At 40.7% G+C, this 21,882-nt stretch overlaps 1 protein-coding gene across 2 annotated transcripts in view; it reads left to right on the top strand.

Moving 5' to 3' along the window:
* RAB12 (RAB12, member RAS oncogene family) overlaps positions 1-19,960 on the top strand; it is an 84,237-nt gene extending 64,277 nt beyond the window's left edge. For both annotated transcript variants that reach the window (XM_029591014.1, XM_029591013.1), the window contains one exon: positions 18,585-19,960. In XM_029591014.1, the coding sequence (XP_029446874.1) occupies positions 18,585-18,698 (114 nt within the window). In that variant the 3' untranslated portion in view covers positions 18,699-19,960. The remainder of the gene's footprint in view (positions 1-18,584) is intronic.
* Positions 19,961-21,882: the final 1,922 nt, after the last annotated feature.

The following is a 21,882-nucleotide window of genomic DNA, read 5'->3' as shown; positions in this document are numbered from 1 at the left end:
TTTGAAATTTCGATGGAACTGTATATTCTTTCCTGCACCATGTTTACGTGAGTACTTGCTTATGTGCAAGGTTTGCTTCGGTTGATTTTTGGATATTTCAATTACCCCAATATTGACTGGTAAATGTATCATCGGGACATGCTAGAGAAAGAAAGTTCCTGGATGGAATAAATGACAGTTTTATGGAGCAATTGGTTCAGGAACAGATGAGAGAGGGAGCAATTTTAGATCTAATTCTCAATGGAGCACAGGATTTGGTGAGAGAGGTAACTGTGGTAGGGCCGCTTGGCAATAGTGATCATAATATGATCAAATTTGAATTAATGACTGGAAGAGGGACAGTAAGCAAATCCATGGCTCTCGTGCTAAACTTTCAAAAGGGAAACTTTGATAAAATGAGAAAAATAGAAAAAAAAACTGAAAGGAGCAGCTACAAAGGTAAGAGCGTGGTCATTGTTAAAAAAAAAAATAAATAAAAAAAATCATCCTAGAAGCGCAGTCCAGATGTATTCCACACATTAAAAAAGGTGGAAGGAAGGCAAAATGATTACCGGCATGGTTAAAAGGTGAGGTGAAAGAAGCTATTTTAGCCAAAAGATCTTCATTCAAAAATTGGAAGAAGGATCCAACAGAAGAAAATAGTATAATGCATAAGCGTTGGCAAGTTAAATGTAAGACATTGATAAGACAGGCTAAGAGAGAATTTGAAAAGAAGTTGGCCGTAGAGGCAAAAACTCACAGTAAAAACTTTTAAAAATATATCCAAAGCAGAAAGCCTGTGAGGGAGTCAGTTGGACCATTAGATGATTGAGGGGATAAAGGGGCACTTAGAGAAGATAAGGCCATCGCAGAAAGATTAAACAATTTTTTTGCTTCAGTATTTACTGAAGAGGATGTTGGGGAGATACCCGTTCCGGAGAAGATTTTCATGTGTAATGATTCAGATGGACTTAACCAAATCACGGAGAACCTAGAAGATGTGGTAGGCCTGACTGACAAACTGAAGAGTAGTAAATCACCTGGACTGGATGGTATATACCCCAGGCTTCTGAAGGAAATAAAAAATGAAATTTCAGACTTATTAGTAAAAATTTGTAACCTATCATTAAAATCATCCATTGTACCTGAAGACTGGCTAATGTAACCCCAATATTTAGAAAGGGCTCCAGGGGTAATCCAGGAAACTACAGACCAGTTAGGCCTGACTTCAGTGCCAGGAAAAATAGTGGAAGGTGTTCTAAAGATCAAATTCACAGAACATATAGAAAGACATGGTTTAATGGAACAAAGTCAACATGGCTTTACCAAAGGCAAGTCTTGCCTCACAAATCTGCTTCACTTTTTTGAAGGGGTTAATAAACATGTAGATAGAGGTGAACTGGTAGATGTAGTGTATTTGGATTTTCAGAAGGTGTTTGACAAAGTTCCTCATGAGAGGCTTCTAGGAAAAGTAAAAAGTCATGGGATAGGTGGCGATGTACTTTTGTGGATTATAAACTAGCTAAAAGACAGGAAACAGAGAGTAGGATTAAATGGACAATTTTCTCAGTGGAAGGGCATGGGCATTGGAGTGCCTAGGGATCTGTACTGGGACCTGTGCTTTTCAATATATTTATAAATGATCTGGAAAGGAATACGACGAGTGAGGTAATCAAATTTACAGATGATACAAAATTATTCAGAGTAGTTAAATCACAAGCGGATTGTGATAAATTGCAGGAAGACTTTGTGAGACTGGAAAATTGGGCATCCAAATGGCAGATGAAATTTAATGTGGATAAGTGCAAGGTGATGCATATAGGGAAAAATAACCCATGCTATAGTTACACAATGTTAGGTTCCATATTAGGAGCTACCACCCAAGAAAGAGATCTAGGTGTCATAGTGGATAACACATTGAACTCATCGGTTCAGTGTGCTGCGGAAGTCAAAAAAGCAAACAGAATGTTGGGAATTATTAGAAAGGGAATGGTGAATAAAACGGAAAATGTCATAATGCCTCTGTATCGCTCCATGGTGAGACCGCACCTTGAATACTGTGAACAATTCTGATCGCCGCATCTCAAAAAATATATAGTTGCGATGGAGAAGGTACAGAGAAGGGCAACCAAAATGATAAAGAATGGAACAGCTCCCCTATGAGGAAAGACTAAAGAGGTTAGGACAGTTCAGCTTGGAGAAGAGACGGCTGAGGGGGGATATGATAGAGGAGTTTAAAATCATGAGAGGTCTAGAACGGGTAAATGTGAATCAGTTATTTACTCTTTCGGATAATAGAAGGACTAGGGGGCAGTCCATGAAGTTAGCATGTGGCACATTTAAAACTAATTGGAGAAAGTTCTTTTTCACTCAACGCACAATTAAACTCTGGAATTTTTTGCTAGAGTGTGTGGTTAGTGCAGTTAGTGTAGCTGGGTTTAAAAAAGGATTGGATGAGTTCTTGGAGGAGACATCCATTACCTGCTATTAATTAAGTTGACTTAGAAAATAGCCACTGCTATTACTACCAATGGTAACATGGAATAGACTTAGTTTTTGGGTACTTGCCAAGTTCTTATGGCCTGGATTGGCCACTGTTAGTAACAGGATGCTGGGCTTGATGGACCCTTGGTCTGACCCAGTATGGCATGTTCTTATGTTCCATAAGCAAAGCAAGTCAAAGCAGCACTATCTGAATTTTCAAGAAGGCTTATCACCCAATAAAAATGTTGCTAGCAGTAAATTTTTTTTGGGTTATCATAAGGCTTGGGGATAACTTTGCGGTGGCAGTAAGTACCCTTAAGAGAAACATGGGGGTAGCCTGCATGTCATGGCAGATGCTACAATAAGAAGCTTGCAGGGCAGACAGGATGGACCATTTGGTCCTTTTCTGACATCATTACCATTATACTATGTATGTTTGTTGTATTTTCCAATAGAATGTGCTTTTAGGGTGCCCTGCTGCCTTTTCTTTGAGTCCTTGGAATTAGTTCTGCTATGAAACATAAACATCACGACAGAAAAAGACCTTAGGGCTCATCCACTCTGTCCATCCATCCAATTAATTTAGCATTATAATTCTCATTGCTTCTTTAGAGATCCCCTGTATTTATTCTATGCTTTCTTGAATTCAGAAACCTTTGCGATACTGGAATGTGTGTCTCATATCTAAGAAGAATCTATCTCACTTTTCCTCTAGGGTATATATGTTTAGATCATTAAGTCTGTCCCCGTACGCTTTAGAAAAAAGACCACTGACCATTTTAGTAGCCACCCTCTGGACCAACTCCATCCTGTTTTATATCCTTTTGAAGGTGCGTTCTCCAGAATTGTACACAGTATTCCAAGTGAGGTCTCACCAGGGACCAATACTGGGGCAATATCACCTCCCTTTTTCTGCTGACCATTTCTCTCCCTATTGAGCCAAACATCCTTCTGGATTTTATTATCGCTTTATCCACCTGTTTGTCCACCTTAAGATCATTAGATACAATTACCTACATTACCGCTCTTCCTTTGTACTTAGAAGAATTTCACCTCTAATACTATACCTTTCCCTTGGGGTTTTGCATCCTAAATGCATTATACTTTTTTTTTTTTTTATTGTTTATTATTTTCAAATCTTATCAGATACATTACACAGTTCTTTAACAGAAACATCAAGAAATAATTTTTACAACATCAACTTAAATTGAACTGTGCATATCCATCCGAGGGAAACAAAATTAAGTAAAGAGAATGCTGGATAATTAAACGGTCAAGAAGCAGATTAATAAAAAACACTGATAGCAAGTCGTCATTAATTTTTTAGCATTACATCGTAGCCGCTTCATATTTTCCACTCCTTCCTGGCTGTCCATTCTGTTTCAAAAAGACAAACTTTTCCCGATAAACCTTCTGTTGTGTCATTTACAAAAATGTTGAAAAGGACCAATCCCTAAGGCACACAACAAGTAATAACCCCCACTTCAGAGAAAACTCCATGTATCACTACCCTTTGTCGCCTCCCAGTTAGCCAGTTTCTAACCAAGTCAGTCACTCGAGGATCCATACCAAGGGCTCGCAATTTATACGTTTTCTGTGTGGAACTGTGTCAAAGGTCTTGCTGAAATCCAAGTACACTACATCTAGTGCTTTCCTTTGATCCAACTCTCTGGTCACCCAATCAAAGAAATTGATCAGATTTGTCTGACAAGATTAACCTCTGGTAAACCATGCTGCCTCGGATCTTGGAATTTGGAATCTTCTTTTAGTTTGTCCACTGCCCTTGTACCTCCCCCCCTAGATTTTATCATCCAGCTAACAACTCCTTGAGGTGATCCCCCCCACCTCCCCTCCCATTTTGAGAAAGTTCGTTTTCCTGAATTCTAGGATCCTCACCTTAGAATGAACCTCCGTGTCTTGCATCCTAATATTGAACCCTACTTATCCGGTGGTCACTGGTTCGCAGATGATCATCCACCTCAACTTCAGAAATACTGTCCCCATTGGTAAGCACCAGGTCCAGTATTGCCCCCTTCCGTGGGAGTTGCATTACCAGTTGACAGAACAGTTCTTGCAGAGAATCCATATCTCTCTTCTTCTAGAAGATCCTGCAGTTGGGATGTCCCAATCAACATCTGGAAGATTAAAATACCTAGCAGCAGAACCTCCTCTTTCACAGCAATCCTGTGAATATCCTCCATTAACTCTCTGTCCATCTCCTCTATCTGTGATGGAGGTCTGTATATTACATGAATATAAATAGATGTTCCATTCCCTCTTTCCAGATTAACCCATAGTTCTGCCTCCTTACCTTGTGTAAGCCCAGCAATGCTGTTGCTTTAATATTATTGTTTTTATAGAATGCCACGCCTCCCCCTTTCCATACTACCCAGTCTTTCCTGATTAGATTGTAGCCGAGTATAACTATATCTTCAGTCAAGGTTTTCTGTGTACTAGGTCTCCATGACAGCTACTGTATATCTAAATCAGCTTCTTCCATGGCTGCTTCTAGATCTGTGACTTTAATTCCCAAGCTATGAGCATTAGTGTACATGGTTTTCCAAATATTGCCCTTCTTTCCCATTTCTATATTATTATTTAATGTTTTAATTACCTTTGGGGATGGGTGAAGAAAACCCTATGATTCTAGTTTAAAGCCCTCCTTAGTAGGTTTGCTGTTCTGTGTCTAAAAATGTGGAGGTGCATGAGTTACTGAGACCTCACAGGCCATCTCTTCAGATGCGACTGTGACTGTAGAGCTGGAGATGAAGCTTTCAGATCTAGAGAATGTTGTAGAGTAGGAATTCCCATAATGAAGGTTATGAAGAAGTATCCAGAGGAAATCGGATTAACGCCATGATGGACACAGAGGCTAGTGGTAGCTTGCAGACAGATTTATTGAGGCAGTTGTGTACTTCGTCAGATGCCAGAAGTAGCAAGTTCTAGCGCTTGGTGAATGACAGCAGATAAAGACCAAAATGGTCCATCTAGTCTGCCCAGCACACTTTTTAGGGTAGTAACTGCCACTGCATTCAGGTTACCCCCAAGCAGAAATGTAAACTTTAGGTGTAACAGAAATTACCCCATTTCTTCATTTCTAGCTTGTAGGGATTCTCTTTGTCTGTGTTTATTCCATTACTATTCTTGTCTTTATTATCTCTTCCGGAAGGATGTTCCATGAATGTCTGTATTATATCTCCCCTGTCTCTTCTCTCCTCTCCTTTCCTCCATACATATTTTGGTTCTTCGTGTTAGGTGTCCTGTGAACAAAATATGAAGATAGTGCCATCAGGATCAAGAGCAGGTATTAGAGCTAGGGGTGTCCAGCTGCCACTCCTCGAGGGTAGAAAACTGATGGTATTTTCAGGATATCTGTAATGAATACGCAGGAGAGAGATGCTGTATGTACCTTTATCTCAGACACATTCATTGGGGATATCCTGAAAACCAGACCGGTTTGTGGCCCTCAAGGATTGCAGATTGAGATCCCTGTGTTAGAGGCTTCTATAGTGACTCAAGCATCCAGTGTTCTGATTCAGACCCTTACATTTCTTTTAGCTTTAAAAAAAAATTCAATTCCAACCTTTGCCCTCTTTGCATGTTTTTAAAATTGCCTTTAAGCACTAGTACGGCTAAGTCTGAGCATGACTGTCCAGATTACAAGAAGTGCAGACCCACAGGTGAAACAATGGTGGCTCATCCTGGTTTGCAGCCCTGTTTGGTCTCTTCGCTCCCCTCCCCCCCACCAATACTGTTGGTTCGGACATTTTTTGAACTGGTTGAGGTGTACCCTATGCTGCTACGTTGCTAGATTTGTAGATGGGTGATCCATGTACTTCCTTTGGGTTTGTGGAGTGCAGTTGAAAACAGTAGCAAGTCCCTGAGAAATCAGTTCCTGTAACACCAGTAAACTGTATCCTTGCCTGTCCTGTGGTTTTGCTTTTTATTTTCCTATGAGAATTCACACCTGGGTCTCCCATTTGAAAGCTGAGATCTGCATAACCGTGTGTAAGCTAAGTATAGACCAGGAAATTAAAACCTTGCATCACAATCCAAGCCCTACCCCCATAATCAGCGTATTTCCCATTGGGGGAAATAAAGAGGGTTGTGTACACACAGTTCAGGAAAATTAAGATATAAATAGGTAAGAGGCTTATATACTAAAGGTTTTCTATCATTTTCTGTCTATGGAGGAAAAAAGCACTGGAGCACCCTCCAAGCACTGGAGGGCGCTCCAGTGCTTGGATCATTTTACTGTGGTATTTGGGGTGTTTTCCCCCACAACAAATGTTGTTTTTTTTTTTTTGTTTTTTTATATTAGTGCATTGCTGTAGTCCCCAGTTGCTCTGTTTGTCTCTTCACTTCTTTTGCAGCTCAGTATGCTTTATATATCTCCCAGGTTTTCTTGAATTCTTGTATTGTTCTGGTCTTAATGCCACTGGGAGGCCATTCCATACATCTATCACTCTATCTGTGGGGAAAAAATGTCTATTACTCCTGAATCTACCCCCTTTGAGCTACATGTCATTGCCTCTTGTTTCACAACTGTCTTTCCACTGAAAAATGCTTGCTTACGTGGAGGTTTTTGTATGCCTCTTGTCTCGTCTCTCCTCTCCCCCTTTTTCCCCTCAGCCAGTGTGCTGTAGGAAAATGTTTCCTTGCCAATGCTGGCAGCTCCAGCACAACTCTTCCCCCCCGCTCCGGCCCCTGTCTGACTCTTTTGGATGGTGTCCTAAATCTCTTGCTGCTATTCCAGCCCCTCCTTCCTGAGGCAACAGTGCAGCACTGCAGAAGCCGATAGGGGAGGAGTCAGTAGCAATGAAGAGGAGAGAAGAGTCTCCTGCTCCATCCCCTCCCCTCCTTTTTCCACCCCTGAAGGGAGGGCTGGAATGGACATTGCTGCAAATCCTGAATGCCTGCACTGCAGGGGCTTGGGACTTATCTGACAACAGAGAGGAGGAGGGAGTCACCCAGAGTTCCAGCTAAGCAAGAATAATTTTTGAGGAGGGGAAGGGGGATGAATGCTGAAAGGAGGTGAGGAGGAGAATACTAGTCAGACGAACTGAATGAAATCACTGTGAACCTGGAAGATGAAGTAGGCCAGATTGACAAACTAAAGAGTAGCAAATCACCTGGACTGGATGGTATGCATCCTAGGGTACTGAAGGAACTCAAAAATGAAACTTCTGATCTATTAGTTAAAATTTGTAACCTATCATTAAAATCATCCATTGTACCTGAAGACTGGAGGGTGGCCAATGTAACCCCAATATTTAAAAAAGGCTCCAGGGGTGATCCGGGTAACTATAGACCAGTGAGCCTGACTTCAGTGCCGGGAAAAATAGTGGAAACTATTCTCAAGATCAAAATCGTAGAGCATATAGAAAGACATTGTTTAATGGAACACAGTCAACATGGATTTACCCAAGGGAAGTCTTGCCTAACAAATCTGCTTAATTTTTTGAAGGGGTTAATAAACATGTGGATAAAGGTGAACCGGTGGATATAGTGTATTTAGATTTTCAGAAAGTGTTTGACAAAGTCCCTCGTGAGAGGCTTCTAAGAAATCTAAAAAGTCATGGGATAGGAGGCGATGTCCTTTCGTGGATTACAAACTGGTTAAAAGACAGGAAACAGAATAGGATTAAATGGTCAATTTTCTCAGTGGAAAAGGGTAAACAGTGGAGTGCCTCAGGGATCTGTACTTGGACCGGTGCTTTTTAATATATATATAAATGATTTGGAAAGGAATACGATGAGTGAGGTTATCAAATTTGCAGATGATAAAAAATTATTCAGAGTAGTTAAATCACAAGCGGATTGTGATACATTACAGGAAGACCTTGCAAGACTGGAAGATTGGGCATCTAAATGGCAGATGAAATTTAATGTGGACAAGTGCAAGATGTTGCATATAGGGAAAAATAACCCTTGCTGTAGTTACACGATGTTAGGTTCCATATTAGGAGCTACCACCCAGGAAAAAGATCTAGGCATCATAGTGGATAATACTAAAATCGCCTGCTCAGTGTGCTACAGCAGTCAAAAAAAGCAAACAGAATGTTAGGAATTATTAGGAAGGGAATGGTTAATAAAACAGAAAATGTCATAAAGCCTCTATATCACTCCATGGTGAGACCGCACCTGGAATACTGTGTACAATTCTGGTCGCCGCATCTCAAAAAAGATATAGTTGTGATGGAGAAGGTACAAACAAGGGCAACAAAAATGATAAAGGTGATGGAACAGCTTCCCTATGAAGAAAGGCTGAAGAGGTTAGGGCTGTTCAGCTTGGAGAAGAGACGGCTGAGGGGGGATATGATAGAGGTCTTTAAGATCATGAGAGGTCTTGAACAAGTAGATGTGAATCGGTTATTTACACTTTCGGATAATAGAAGGACTAGGGGGCATTCCATGAAGTTAGCAAGTAGCACATTTAAGACTAATCGGAGAAAATTCTTTTTCACTCAACACACAATAAAGCTCTGGAATTTGTTGCCAGAGGATGTGGTTAGTGCAGTTAGTATAGCTGGGTTCAAAAAAGGTTTGGATAAGTTCTTGGAGGAGAAGTCCATTAATGGCTAATAATCAAATTCACTTAGGGAATAGCCACTGCTATTAATTGCATCAGTGGCATGGGATCTTCTTAGTGTTTGGGTAATTGCCAGGTTCTTGTGGCCTGGTTTGGCCTCTGTTGGAAACAGGATGCTGGGCTTGATGGACCCTTGGTCTGACCCAGCATGGCAATTTCTTATGTTCTTATGTAGTGATGAGAGAGAGGGTGAATGAATTGGGGGGCAGGGGGAGATTAGGAGGAATGTGAATGCCTGGAGGGAGACCCAGGATGCTGTTACAGTATTAGGTACCACTGCTCCTACTGGTTGGGGTGGGGATAGGATGAAGAGGAGAAACCAGGTCATATGTGGGGGGAGGGGGGGGTGGAGGGACAGGATAGAGCATACTGGGGGGGGGGGGGTCATAGGGTGGATGTGGAGAATGGAAACCAAAGCCTAGGATAGGATGAAAGATATGATAGGTGCAGAAAAATAGCAGGACATGTCCATTGAAGGTGATGGATGGAAACTTCTCCGATTAAAGATGTTGGCACATACTGGAACTCCACCTTTATGATCTGTAGAAGTTAGTGGAGCAGCAGATACCCCTTCATGATCTGTCTCTAGAAATGAGATAGGTGTGGATCACTCCCTGGGGTATCGTGATTGGGTAGTGATGAGGTAGCTGAAAACCTGAAGCCCTTCAAGGATTCCATGAAGGATCTGAATTCCAGAAGTACCATCCTGAGCTGGGTCATCCCTGTAGTAAATATTTTGGAATAAAAGTTAGAGAGTTTCTGTGAGTAAGAGGAAATGGAAGCGAAGTGTTGCAATTTCTGGACTCTTGCAGCATCAGGTGCAAATGAGGCTGAAACCTCTGATAGAAATACATATATGCTTGCTATGTTTTGTGATCCTCGGTTAAAAGGGAATCCCTCCCTCCAGTCGCAGCATCTCAGATCCATGAAGGACATGCTAATACTTAGGATGTGTGAACACGAGCAGCAGAGGCAGAAGCAGAGTGAAGATGTAGCACAGGAAAGAGTGGTCATCCCCAAAGAGTAGTGCAAGCAGCACCAGCACCCTGTCAGCTAGCACTCACTCCACATCCTCAATATACCAAAGCCTTGTGGTTGTGGCCCATAAAAGTCCATCTTTCTTCATACAGGCCATAGCTAAAACAGATGGGAAGAGAGACCTTCAGTCCACCTCCTTAAAGGAGACTCCAACAGACATTTCTGGGACATGATACCTCAAGGATCCCATTGAGGACATGGATACAGATGCACTAGCCTATGGGACGCACAAGTCAGCAGTCTGGCCAGATCTATCCAAGCTGGCTCTGCACAGTCTTTGCTGCTCACCAACCAGCATGCCCAGTGAACATGTCCTCTCAACAGCAGGGGACATCTTTTCTGGTTCTCTACCTTATTCTTTTGTTAACTATCTCTAGGATCCAGACTAGTTCTCCCTCCCTGCTTCTCTCTTGTTTACACTGGGGTATTTTGTCCCAAAAAGAAATAAGGTAAAAAAACAATATAAAAATACAAGTTTCTTTTCCCAGCCATCTCTTTTCTGGTTCTAACACACAGTAATACAGTAAATGACGACAGAAAAAGACCCATCTGGTCCATCCAGCTTCCCCTTCAAGTTTTATTATTTTAAGTTTATTTTTTTTTGCCTTAGGGTAATAACTCGCTTTGTGAAGGTTATTCAGATTAAAATGGAGTAACCTTTATCTTCATTCTCTTGCCATTAGGAAGCCCTGTGTTTATCCCATGCCACTCTCCAATCTTCAGAAAAAAGATGATCTAGGAATCCGAAATACAGGGACACATTTCTGGGAGTTCAGTGAAAATCTGGAAGAGAAAAAGATGTTACCAGAAAGACACAGAGAGGATACTTGCTCCTGTTCTGACTGGGGTGAAAAATGCAGGAATAAATGTATCTTAGAAAAAAAGCAAAAAGATTCAACAGAAAATTTAGCTGATAATTCTCCTGAATTTGAGCAAAGTACCAGTAATATCATTCCCACAGGGGAAGAGCAAAGGGATCCTGTAACTCTGAAATCCTAGCATATATCAACTATAGCAATACTATCAGTCAGAAGGAAGAAATGCAAGAAAAACAGACAACATATACAGGAGAGACCTTTTTCATGTTCTGAATGTGGGAAAGGTTTCAAGAGGAAGAGAGAATTAATGCAACACCAAAAAGATCAATGAAGGGAAGAGATTATGTTCAGCTATAGCATATGGGAAAAGCTTTTTTTTTTTAAGGCAATCCTCACAAATTGCCAGGAAAGCCGTACTGATGAGAGACCAGTGTCATGTTCTGATTGTAACAAACGTTTCAATCAGAAAGCAAATCACAAGAAACCCAAAATTCCACCCAACAGCATGATCAGTTTTAAGTTGGAAATGTAATAGAAGATTGTCACAAAAATGATACTGATGACATCTTTTCTTGTATTAAATCTGACAAAGTAGTAAGTACATAAACAGGAAACAGACCTCTCCTGTCCAGCTCTGTCTTTCTGCTATAACCCTTATCTTATACTTTAGGAGTCTTTCTTCCACTCAACATTGCTGACATACCCAAACTTTACACCTTGAGGGTCATAATGTCACTCTGCCTTGCTGTCGTACCCCAGACTCTACACCTTGGGGTCTTCTAGTCTTGCACTTCTCATGATGCCTTGGTGTTCTGATGATACTCTTTGTGCTGCTTTGTCCCTTTATCGGTGCCTTGGGGTTTTCCTGCCATCGTTCGTGCTTCATCCCCCCTTCCTGATGCCTTAGGATATTGATGCTAATCTTAGTGCTATTTTCTCTCTTATGCTGTCTTTGAGAGTTCATGCCATGGTTGGTGCCCTCTTTTGAAGCCTTAGTGTGTTCTTCCCACTCTTGCTGCTGCTTTGCTCCTCTCGCGGTGTCTTGGGGAACTTCTGCCGCTGCTATTCATGCCACTTTGCCACAGTCTAGGTACCTTGACGTTCTTTCTCACAGGTTTCATTAGAATTGATGGGAGGCGCCCAAAATAGGCTGCAGGGCTTCTCCCATTGACTTTAATGGTAAATGAATGAATGTGAAAACAAATAATTTTTTTTTTTTTTGTCTAAAACAAACCAAATGAATGGAGGTGACCGAAGAAGTAAATTAACAAACTGAAACAATTTTACCTCTGCACATCCTTAGTATGCATGTAGTTTTGCTTTGATTACTGATGCGGGATAAAATACCTGCAGAGATTTATTCCTGCTTTTTCTTAAAGTACTTTTTCTGGGCTGGACTATGTTTCCTTCTCGACCTAATCCTGCCCTGGGGCACCTCCGCATTATGTGGATAAAAGTATGGGTTTTGCAAGCATGCTCACCCACATAGAGGGTGAGCAACTTTCAAAAAGCCCCTGTCCGCAGATAAAACATTTTACTCACAGAAATGGCTTTGAAAATTGTCCTCAGGGAGGATAGGTTTTTCAAAGACAGGACAATCAGTGGGTACTGTGCAGGTTTCCACAGATTTTCAAAGTGAAAATATGGCTATACTTTGGTTTTGAAAATTCCCAAGAGAGTCTGTATTTCCACCTGCTCCTCGCAGCGTGAAACTCGTGCATGTGGATTTACACGCATTCCTTTTTGAATCCAAAGCAAACCATGCATTCTGGAGGGCAGAGGCAGTTTGGAATTATCTGTCTTGTATGTACCCAAATGTGTATGAAATCGAGTTATGTGCAGACTTTTACATGCAAAGCCGGGCAAACTTTCTAGTGAGCCATTTGGCAATGACCCCCTATATATATATATCTCCTGTACATATGTGAAGGTTATATTTATAATCAGTGGTATGGTGGGACTCAAAATATTTTGGTGAAGGACACAATCAAAAAATGGTGGTTCTTGTTTGAAAGACTGTGGATCCCTTTCCTAAGATAGATATACAACAAAGAAGCCTCTAGTCATATACAACTCCCCAGTAAAAATACTATTTAATCATATTTGATAGTATCATTCAACCAATCCTCTTACATGGGACTGTAGTCTGGGAATCCAGTTCTGCAACCAAAGCAACCCCACCCCCCCCCCCACCCCGATAATGGGTGTAGATTTCTTACTGCTCACTTGCCAAAAAGAATATTTAAATGCTGATGTCAATTACCGTGACACAAAAACTCCCTCCACCACCAGGCACTCCATTAAACAGGGCCATAAAGGCATGTGCCCAGAAACCAGGGCGCTCCATGCTGCTCCAGTGTTCCATAACCTTAAACTTTGTCTCTGCCATGAAGTAACAAAAATAGCAAACTATGTAGCAAACAAGCACTGAAACCTGAAACTTAAAACAGCTACAACCCAGTCTACAAAGAGGTGGCAATGGAAATATTGCAGCATACTGTAGAATACCAATATATTTCCTATTGACAGGAGCAAATTGGGAAACAAAACAAGTTGGGCTTGTTTTGTTTCTGTTTACACAGAAAATGCATGCTAGCAAACTATCTCATCTCAGTCACAAATGCAAGAAACACAGAACCTTACCAAATACAGAATCGGTGATCACAGACTAGAAATAGGCAGCCAAAAACGGAAATGGAAATCCCAAGAAGCCAGACCCTGAATGCAGAGTAACAGTGGAGAAATATAAACAGTGCAAAATACAGATCTCAGAGACGCACACTTCCCAGAGTTGACCGAGAAAATCAAAGACTTGCCATAAAAGAAAGAGTGGGAAAAATTCATAATAATCTGGGGTAAAGAGGGGAAATACCAGCTGTAGCAGCAAAATATGTGATATTCATGCCATCAGGCCAGAAATGTAATCTGACCAGGAACCATGTGGATCAGAACTGAAACCTGAGGCATATCTCTGATATTGTATCTCTCTTAACCTTTAACTTTACTGTTTGTCATTTTTCCTTTTTTCTTCCCTTTTTTTATTTTAATCATTCTGTGTAATAAATACTTTGGCAACAAATGTAGAATTGTCATGCCAACAAAGTAATTGGAATCTTAGTCTGGTCTATTACCTTGTCTATTTTTAGTTGTGCGAGTCCCAAGAAATCCCGCTTTTCTGTAACTGGAGTAATATCTACATCTCTACCCTGTGCCTCTGCCAGCTATCGGTGGTCTTTCTCCAGTCTCTTGAACACAGAACAAAAGTATTTGTTTGGAGTTTCAGCTTTTTCTCTCACAATTCACACATTTCTCTGTTTCACCTCTGCTTTACACCTTCCTCCTACTACTGACACATCTGAAAAAAGTCTTGTGAACTTGAGTTATTTTTCTTGTGCTCACACATTTCTGCTTCTCTCAGCCTTTTCAGGTATTCCACCTTGCCCTCCTGTTTGAGATGTCTTGTCCCCTGGGAATGCTTAACTTATGGTTAATCGTTTTCAGCCACCCCTTTTAAAACCCATGCTGGTCTTTTTTTTTCCCTCTGTTTATTTTCCCATCATAAAGGTTTGTTGCCCATGTAACTTAATGCCTTGCCAAAGCAAACTTTGAAAATGATCGGAAATAATGCACACAAAGTTGGGTACCTGACCTTTACAGCATATATCCTGGAGGGGTTCGTTTATGCGCGTGCATTTTAAAATCAAAAGTGTGCGCATAAATCCCACCCCCTGCCCCATCACCCAGAACACTTGTTTTTTACGCCCATCAAATCATGCGTGAGATTGGGTTATATATATACTTCTACGTGCATACTCCTCATACAATTTTATAAGGAGCTGTTTACTTGCACAAATGTGCTTCATGCACATAAATGACTTTGAAAATTACACCACCCCCGCAGTGGATCCTTTTTGTCTAACCTCCTCTTCGGTTTCACACCCTGCCAGTGCTTCCCTAAGGGGTGCCTCCATCTCAGCCAAGCCCAGGATCCTGCCCTTTTGGGTGACCTGATCTTAAATCATGCCAGAGCCTCTGTGAGCACCTGCTTGTACCTGAGAAACACTGTCCCTGTTTGTAAGTCCCAGCTCTAGCACTGCCTTCTCCCATGTGAGTTCTGTTCATTTGCCAGAGAAGAGTCTCTGGCAGGGAGTCCCGAGGATCTCCCTACTGTTTCTGCAGATGGGCTGCTTCAGTCAATATCTGGCAGATTAAAATCAAAGAAGTGTAGGGTGTGAAATGAATGCAATAATGAAAAATTCTATGAAATGCAATCTTATAGACGAGCGATGGAAATCTTCTCAAAAACATGATCACACCCGCATGAAATGATTGTATTACCTGGACTAGATTGGAGAATGTGTGTTCTTTCAGATATTTCTCCTTCCCTTTGTGTATCCTCATACTAAGGATGCACTTTTATCCCAGCTAGATGAGAATCCTGGAAGGTATTTATCATTGTCTTCCTCCAGCCCTCCTCCCAAATATATTCCTCTGATGATAGTGTCCACCACCACTAAAAGGAGTTTTTGGTTTTTTTTTCTTTTGGGATCTTTCTGCATTACACTCAAATTCTTCTTCAACGCTGCCTCCACATGAAAAATCTCCATGAGATATTCATTTATAGATGATACCATGAAAGAGAATCACATTTTCTTATATTTGATTTTCTGCCTTCTTGTTAACTTCAAAATAAATTACAGACAAAATAGTGTTCAACAAAATCAACAAAGCAAGTGTCTTCCGAGGTAACTCTTCTCCATCTGTGCTTTGCTTTTTTGGATCCTTTGTAGTGGTAGAGGCAGATTTAGTGGACTCTGGAGATGGGGGGGAAACCCCTTTAATTCAAGTAATTTTTTCGCCTAGCTGAACTATCACCATTCTCCGTCCAGAGAGCAGGATATAGATTTGGCAACACTGAAGCCTCCAGGTGATCTCTCTAAACACTCCCAACCCACACTTATTACATTGTACCACTTTCATCCTTTTTGTACTACTTTTAATTCTGTTTTAATAAAAATGAAGGTAATGCTTTTCAAAACTATTTTCCCTAATTGTGCCTTGTTACCTCTAAGAAATAGTCTTTTAGTGTAGAATATTTTTATTAGACAATAAAGGCAATACAACAAAAAGGACATAGTGATGTGTGGCTCTGATCACACCATGTTAAATATTGTCTTGAATACCAGATTTGCATATAGGGCCCACTTTGCTTAAATGAGAAGTCACAACAATAAGAACAGGAAGTAGGTAGAGTGGGTGGGGGAATACTTTACCTGAAACACTGAATTTTAGCCAGGGAATAGATACTCCACCTCAGGCTCCAGGTTCAAAACATAAATTGCAAAAGATAATACCAGAGTTCTAAAAACCCAAAGCAACAGTTTTAGCTGGAAAATGAGAGCCTGGTTCCATTACAATTATGCAGGAAAATGAGCCAGCTAGAAGAAGGTGGGACGAGCTGGTCTGTGTCAGTTTTGCAGCAGTGCAATAAAAAAAAATTCCTTTCTGATCCCCTATGTGATGGATCAGCTCATCTTTGCATGAGCACATTTTGCCCCAAATTTTACCCATTTTTCTTTTGAAGGGTTCTTTAGGTTTGAATTTATAAGTGATGACTTTGGCAAAACAGTTCCATAATGTCATCACTCTTTAAATAAACTCCTTTCTTCTTAAAGTGGACCAACGTGTTCCTCTCTTGCCTGGGAGGATTCTCCCCAGGCTTACTTTGCTGCACAGACGTATTTACACATTGTAAGTTCCTCCTCAGTAACTTAGGGACTTTTTTTTTTTTTTGCCTCTTCCCCCTTTGCAAGGACATTCTTTCAGCATATGTAAATCTTTGTGTCCTCTTTATTAGAACAAGTGCACAAAATAGTCCCGCTGTTTGTGCTCAGAGTGTAGCCTGGAGAGGATCTTGCACAGTGAATGGATATCTCTTTCTGTTTCTTGTTTCCAGGCCCTGATTAATTCATGCCAGCACGTGCCTAGCTTTGATTATTCACTTAGTCCCAGTTTGTCATGTGTTATGTGCAGTAACACAATAAGAGGTACCTCATGCAAGGCCTATTAACTTGTTACAACCAGCCCAAAGCACAGCTTGCCTCTGTCTGTGATTAGGGTTTCTGGGGGTTGGATTGGTGCAGCGATTGTATACATTTTATAGGTGTACAATAGAGATACTTTTCCTTGATGGTTTGAGCTCTTGGACACAGTATATATATATATGTTTTAAAGTTGCATAAAAACAGTAATCGCCACAAACTATTGTGCTCTAGGCAAATATGCCACAGTCTGTGGAAAATATCTACTACAGGATGAGAACTACCTAATACTGTTCAACACGAGCAGGGAAGACGCCTCGCTTCCATGGGATAGTAGGTGTTAACAAATGGAAGTCGTAATAGTGTGTGGGGGATATGATTAGAGGTTAATTTTAATAGGATTTCAGTGTTTCACTTTGCCCCTTTAAAGTTGACTAGGGCTGAGCACTTAAATTTAGTTTCCTAAAAAATTAAAAAAAAGAGTGGTGCCAGGGTGGGGAGAGTAGATTAGGTAGTTGGTGGTGATTTCCAGGACTGGGCACCTGGCTTATGCATGTATATCTATCTTAAGTGACTAAAACTGAGGTGCCTCATTTTAGGTCTGCTATTTACTTTGCAAAACTAATTTTCAGTTCAAAAGTTAGATTCCAATTTTCAGCTTGAAATTTTGTCCAGCTGTAGGCTTAAGTCAGACTTTCAAGTTCTTTGGAAAATCAGCCTGCAGGCTTCTTTTCTGAAGGAGTACTTCTGACAGTTCTCTTAAATACTTTCAGGCCCATGCACTTAGCCTGTGCGCCGAATTTCAGCACACAATTTTAACGTGCAGATTCAAATTTATTTTTTTTTTAACTCCCAGTGCAGTAGGATAATGCTACACTAATGCGTCAGGAGTTAAAATATGTGGTTAGTACAGGCTGAACGGGAGACTGTGTATAGGAAGCATATCTTCCTCATTTAGATGCATATCTTTTCTTATGCTCCCTCGCTGGACTTAAAAATAAATAAATGCACTGTTGAGCCTCTGCCACTTGACCTCGCAGGTAGTGGGGGAGCCCCAGCCGTGGATCCAGCATTAGAAACTTTACTCCACCTCCAAGCAGGAGTAACGTTTCCAGCATTAAGAAAATGTGCACTCGGCCACCGCCCCTCTCTGCATTGGGAGAGAATGCTTAACCGTTATGTCCCAGTGCCCTATTTCGAGGATAGCTTCTTAAAAAAAAATGTAGGACGTAATGGGTTAACACCCTCATTTGCAAGGAAATTTCCATGTGAGGGCGCTGAGCTGGACATACATTGTTAAACTCATATTTTGTGCAGTTAAAGCTCCTTCCTGCATCGCGAGTTAGGTTCACCTGCACAAAATGTGCGTTTGTGTGGGTAAAACCATGTGTTCAGTTGAACACACATTACTAGCCTGCTAGACTTTAAGACCCTTTAGGCCTATGTAAGTCCTTTTGTGAGGGAGGGGGGTGGGGGGGTGTGAGCGGACTGGTGGGGGATGGGGAAAAGAGGGAGGAAAGGATTTACAGTGCCACTGTATCTTTAAATTGTGCCAGGAAGGAGTAAACCATTTTGCTGATTGCTGTGAAAAAAAATACATATTTTTTTTTTCTTGTCCCATTACCATTTCAGATGCCACTGGACCTCATGAGGAATGAATTATCAAACAGCATCCTATCCCTTCAGCCGGAGCCTGAAATCCCGCCAGAGCTGCCCCCTCCCCGGCCCCCCGTCCGCTGCTGCTGATCTGAGGCAGGGGGAGATGGTTCTGCATTACAATCACTGTGGGGGAGGGGCGGGGGGTGCAAGGCAGTTTTCATATTGCACTTTCTTATCAAAGGTGGAGCCCTCCAAACACACGCACACACACTCACACACTTGTAAATATGTGACCATGCAGTCCTATGAGGGATATCTGTCACAGTAACTCTCTTTTCTTCCTCGCTGTCATCCGCCGCAGTGTATGTTGTACTTGGGAGAGCCTTCTCTCTGAGGCCCGAGATGTACATAGCCACCTGGGAGAGGCGGCGCTCCATGCACGAAAGAGAAGAGACAGACAGCCACAGGTTCAGCTGGAGTGGAGCATCGCAAGCCTTTGGTTTGGTTATAAATGAGCAGAAGCTATTTCCGTATTAAGATTTAAGTATATATGGGGCTTTGCTAACCGTTTTATAAACTGACTTCTAAAACAACCGCCTTTGTGAAGACAGCTTCCACAAGCAATATGTTTCTTTGTAATATAAATATATAAATATATATAAATAAATCGAAAGATTTCTTACTGTAGCATCTTCTAAACTACTGGAGCTGCAATGAAGGCAAAGTGTTTCCAGCAGTTTTTTTTACTATTTGATTTTTTTTTTTTTGTTTGTTTTAAAGGATTATTTATTAATATGGCATTGGATGAGAGACACTTCAGCATCCAAAAGTTTCTGTTCAGTTTGGCGTGGTGGTTGGGGGCTGCTTAGCCAGGGAGCGCAAAGTATTCTGGCCCTTAAATACTTTACAGGATCAGAAAATGAGGGACAGTAAAACGTGGCAATAGCATTTTTTTTTTTTTTTTAAATCATTATCTTAAGGACCTCTGGGAAGAAATGGAAAGGAATGCAACTATCTCAACTTGGAACTAAAACCCTGCTTCAAGAAACTTGGGGAAAAAAAAGTTAAAATGATGAAAGAACCATTTTGCTGGGTCAAGGAATGTCTGCATCTTGTGCATCTTTGAAGAATTTGTAATGGGGAAAAAAGTTATTTTAGTTCCCTCCCCCCCCTCTCTTATTAAGGATGGACTTGTGTTCATTTTTTATTTTGGATGATAGTGAATCTGTAAACTTTTATCTTTAGTATTCTCTTTTATTTACAATAAACTGTTTAGCAGAGTCTTGGTAAAGCAGTTATAATACTGCCTTGGATAAACTTGGTGTGTCCTGAGCATTGTGATATTGGAAAACATTGTGATCTTTCTAAACTAATGAAGTGCAAATAAAATTTTGTATTTATGACTGACAGTGAAGCTGCACCTGCTTTGTACTACTGGAATGCCGCTTATGGTCAGGCAGTCCTTCAGGGGAATGAATTGGACACACAAGCTGGTTCTGAATAATGAGAAATTGGTACTTGATTTCTAGTACTGAGTGTTTGTTTTCACATTGCCAAATTCTCTCTGTGCAGATTTGATGCCCTGTTCCCAGCTTCTTTTTCTGGGCATGCAGGGAGAGCTTGGGCCTTTTTAGACCTTGTCTGGCCATAGCGGCTTCTGAGTTCTGGGTGGCTTACAGGCACTGGTGGCTATTTGTTAGATTCCCAAATGGACCAGCACCTGAGGCTTTTTTTTTTCCCCCAAACCTGTTCAAATCAGTCAGTTGGATTGTCTAAATCAGAATTTTATTTCTTACATTTATTTAAGGAAAAGGTGCTGGCTCTGGAAATCTGAATTTAATCAAAACAGTATGTATGCTGAAAAATAGAAAACACACCTGTGAAAATGCAGTAAATGGTGTATCCTGCAGAGAGCTTCTTTCTACACACTAGATGCTGTAATTACAATACAAACAATGACCTTGTGAGATTGGGGGACTGGGCATCTACTTGGCAGATGAAATTTAATGTGGACAAGTACAAAGTGATGGACAAAAAATAGTCCTAACTATAGGTATACAGTACTGGGTTCCTTATGAGGCATGACCACACATGACAGAGATTTTAGAGTCATAGACAATGCATTACAGTCCTCAGCTCAATATAGGGTAGTGGTCAAAAAAAGCAGCTAGAATGATAGGCATTAGAAAGGAATAGAGAATAAAATAGAATATCATAGATGCCTGATTGAACACACCTGGAGTATTTTGTTGAATTCTGGTTGCTCCATGTTAAGAAAGATATAGCACAGGGGCAGTCAACTCTGGTCTTTGAGAGCCACAAACAGGCCAGGTTTTCAGGACATCCACACTAATATTTATGAGAGATTTGCATGCACTGCCACCATTATATGCACATCTATCTCATGCATAGTCATTGTGGCTTGTTTATGACTCTTGAGAACCAAAGTTGGCCACCCCTGCTACAGCAAACTAGAAAGGTACAGAAAAGGGCAACAAAAATGATAAAAGCATTGGAACAGATCCCTTATGAAGAAGGCTAAATAGGTTAAAGCTCTCCAGGCTGGAGAAGAGATGATATTCTAGTGGTTTATAAAATCAGGAATGGCGTAGCATAGATAAATAAGGAATAGTTATTTCCCTTTCAGATAGTACTAGCACTAGGGAACATTCCATGGAACTAACATCTTTAAAACAAATTGGAGAACGTTTAATTTATTTATTTATTTTCCTCGGTGCACAATTAAGGTGTGGAATGTGTTCCTGGAGGATTTTCAAGATATCTAACATAGTTGGGTTTAAAAAGGATTTGGTGGAGAAGAGTGGTGGCAACAAAAAAAAACAAATGTAAAAGTAATGCAGAGGGTAAATGACAATTTAATAAAGTGGGATAAAATCAAATCAAGCAAAAAACAAAAATTGGAAAAAAAAAAGCTTTAAAAATCCAACATGACCACGTTCTGGCAAGTTATGCTTGCACCAGGGGTTTATAATCTCTAAACATTAAAAATAACCTTTTTACAAACATTTTAATAGTCCATTTAAATATATAGATTAAATACAATGAATATGTGCTTTGAACAGTTCACTTCTGTGTAGTATGTATCTTAAAAATGAGTCATTGGGCAGGGCTGATTCTTGTTGGATCCCTCTGGGGCTTGCAGATCCAACCATTCAGACCTATTATCAACTCATCCTACTGGATATTTCCAGACTGGAGCACAGGGTCTTCACCAACCCTACTAAAGAAGAAAATACATCAGTTAAGACAGTATAAAATAACCCCAACATTATTAAGACAGCAGATAAAGTGGTGATTACATCACAGAAAT

This window comes from Rhinatrema bivittatum, chromosome 2 (genome assembly GCF_901001135.1).
Source record: "Rhinatrema bivittatum chromosome 2, aRhiBiv1.1, whole genome shotgun sequence".
Taxonomy (NCBI): domain Eukaryota; kingdom Metazoa; phylum Chordata; class Amphibia; order Gymnophiona; family Rhinatrematidae; genus Rhinatrema; species Rhinatrema bivittatum.
This window is presented reverse-complemented; position numbering and strand designations above follow the sequence as displayed.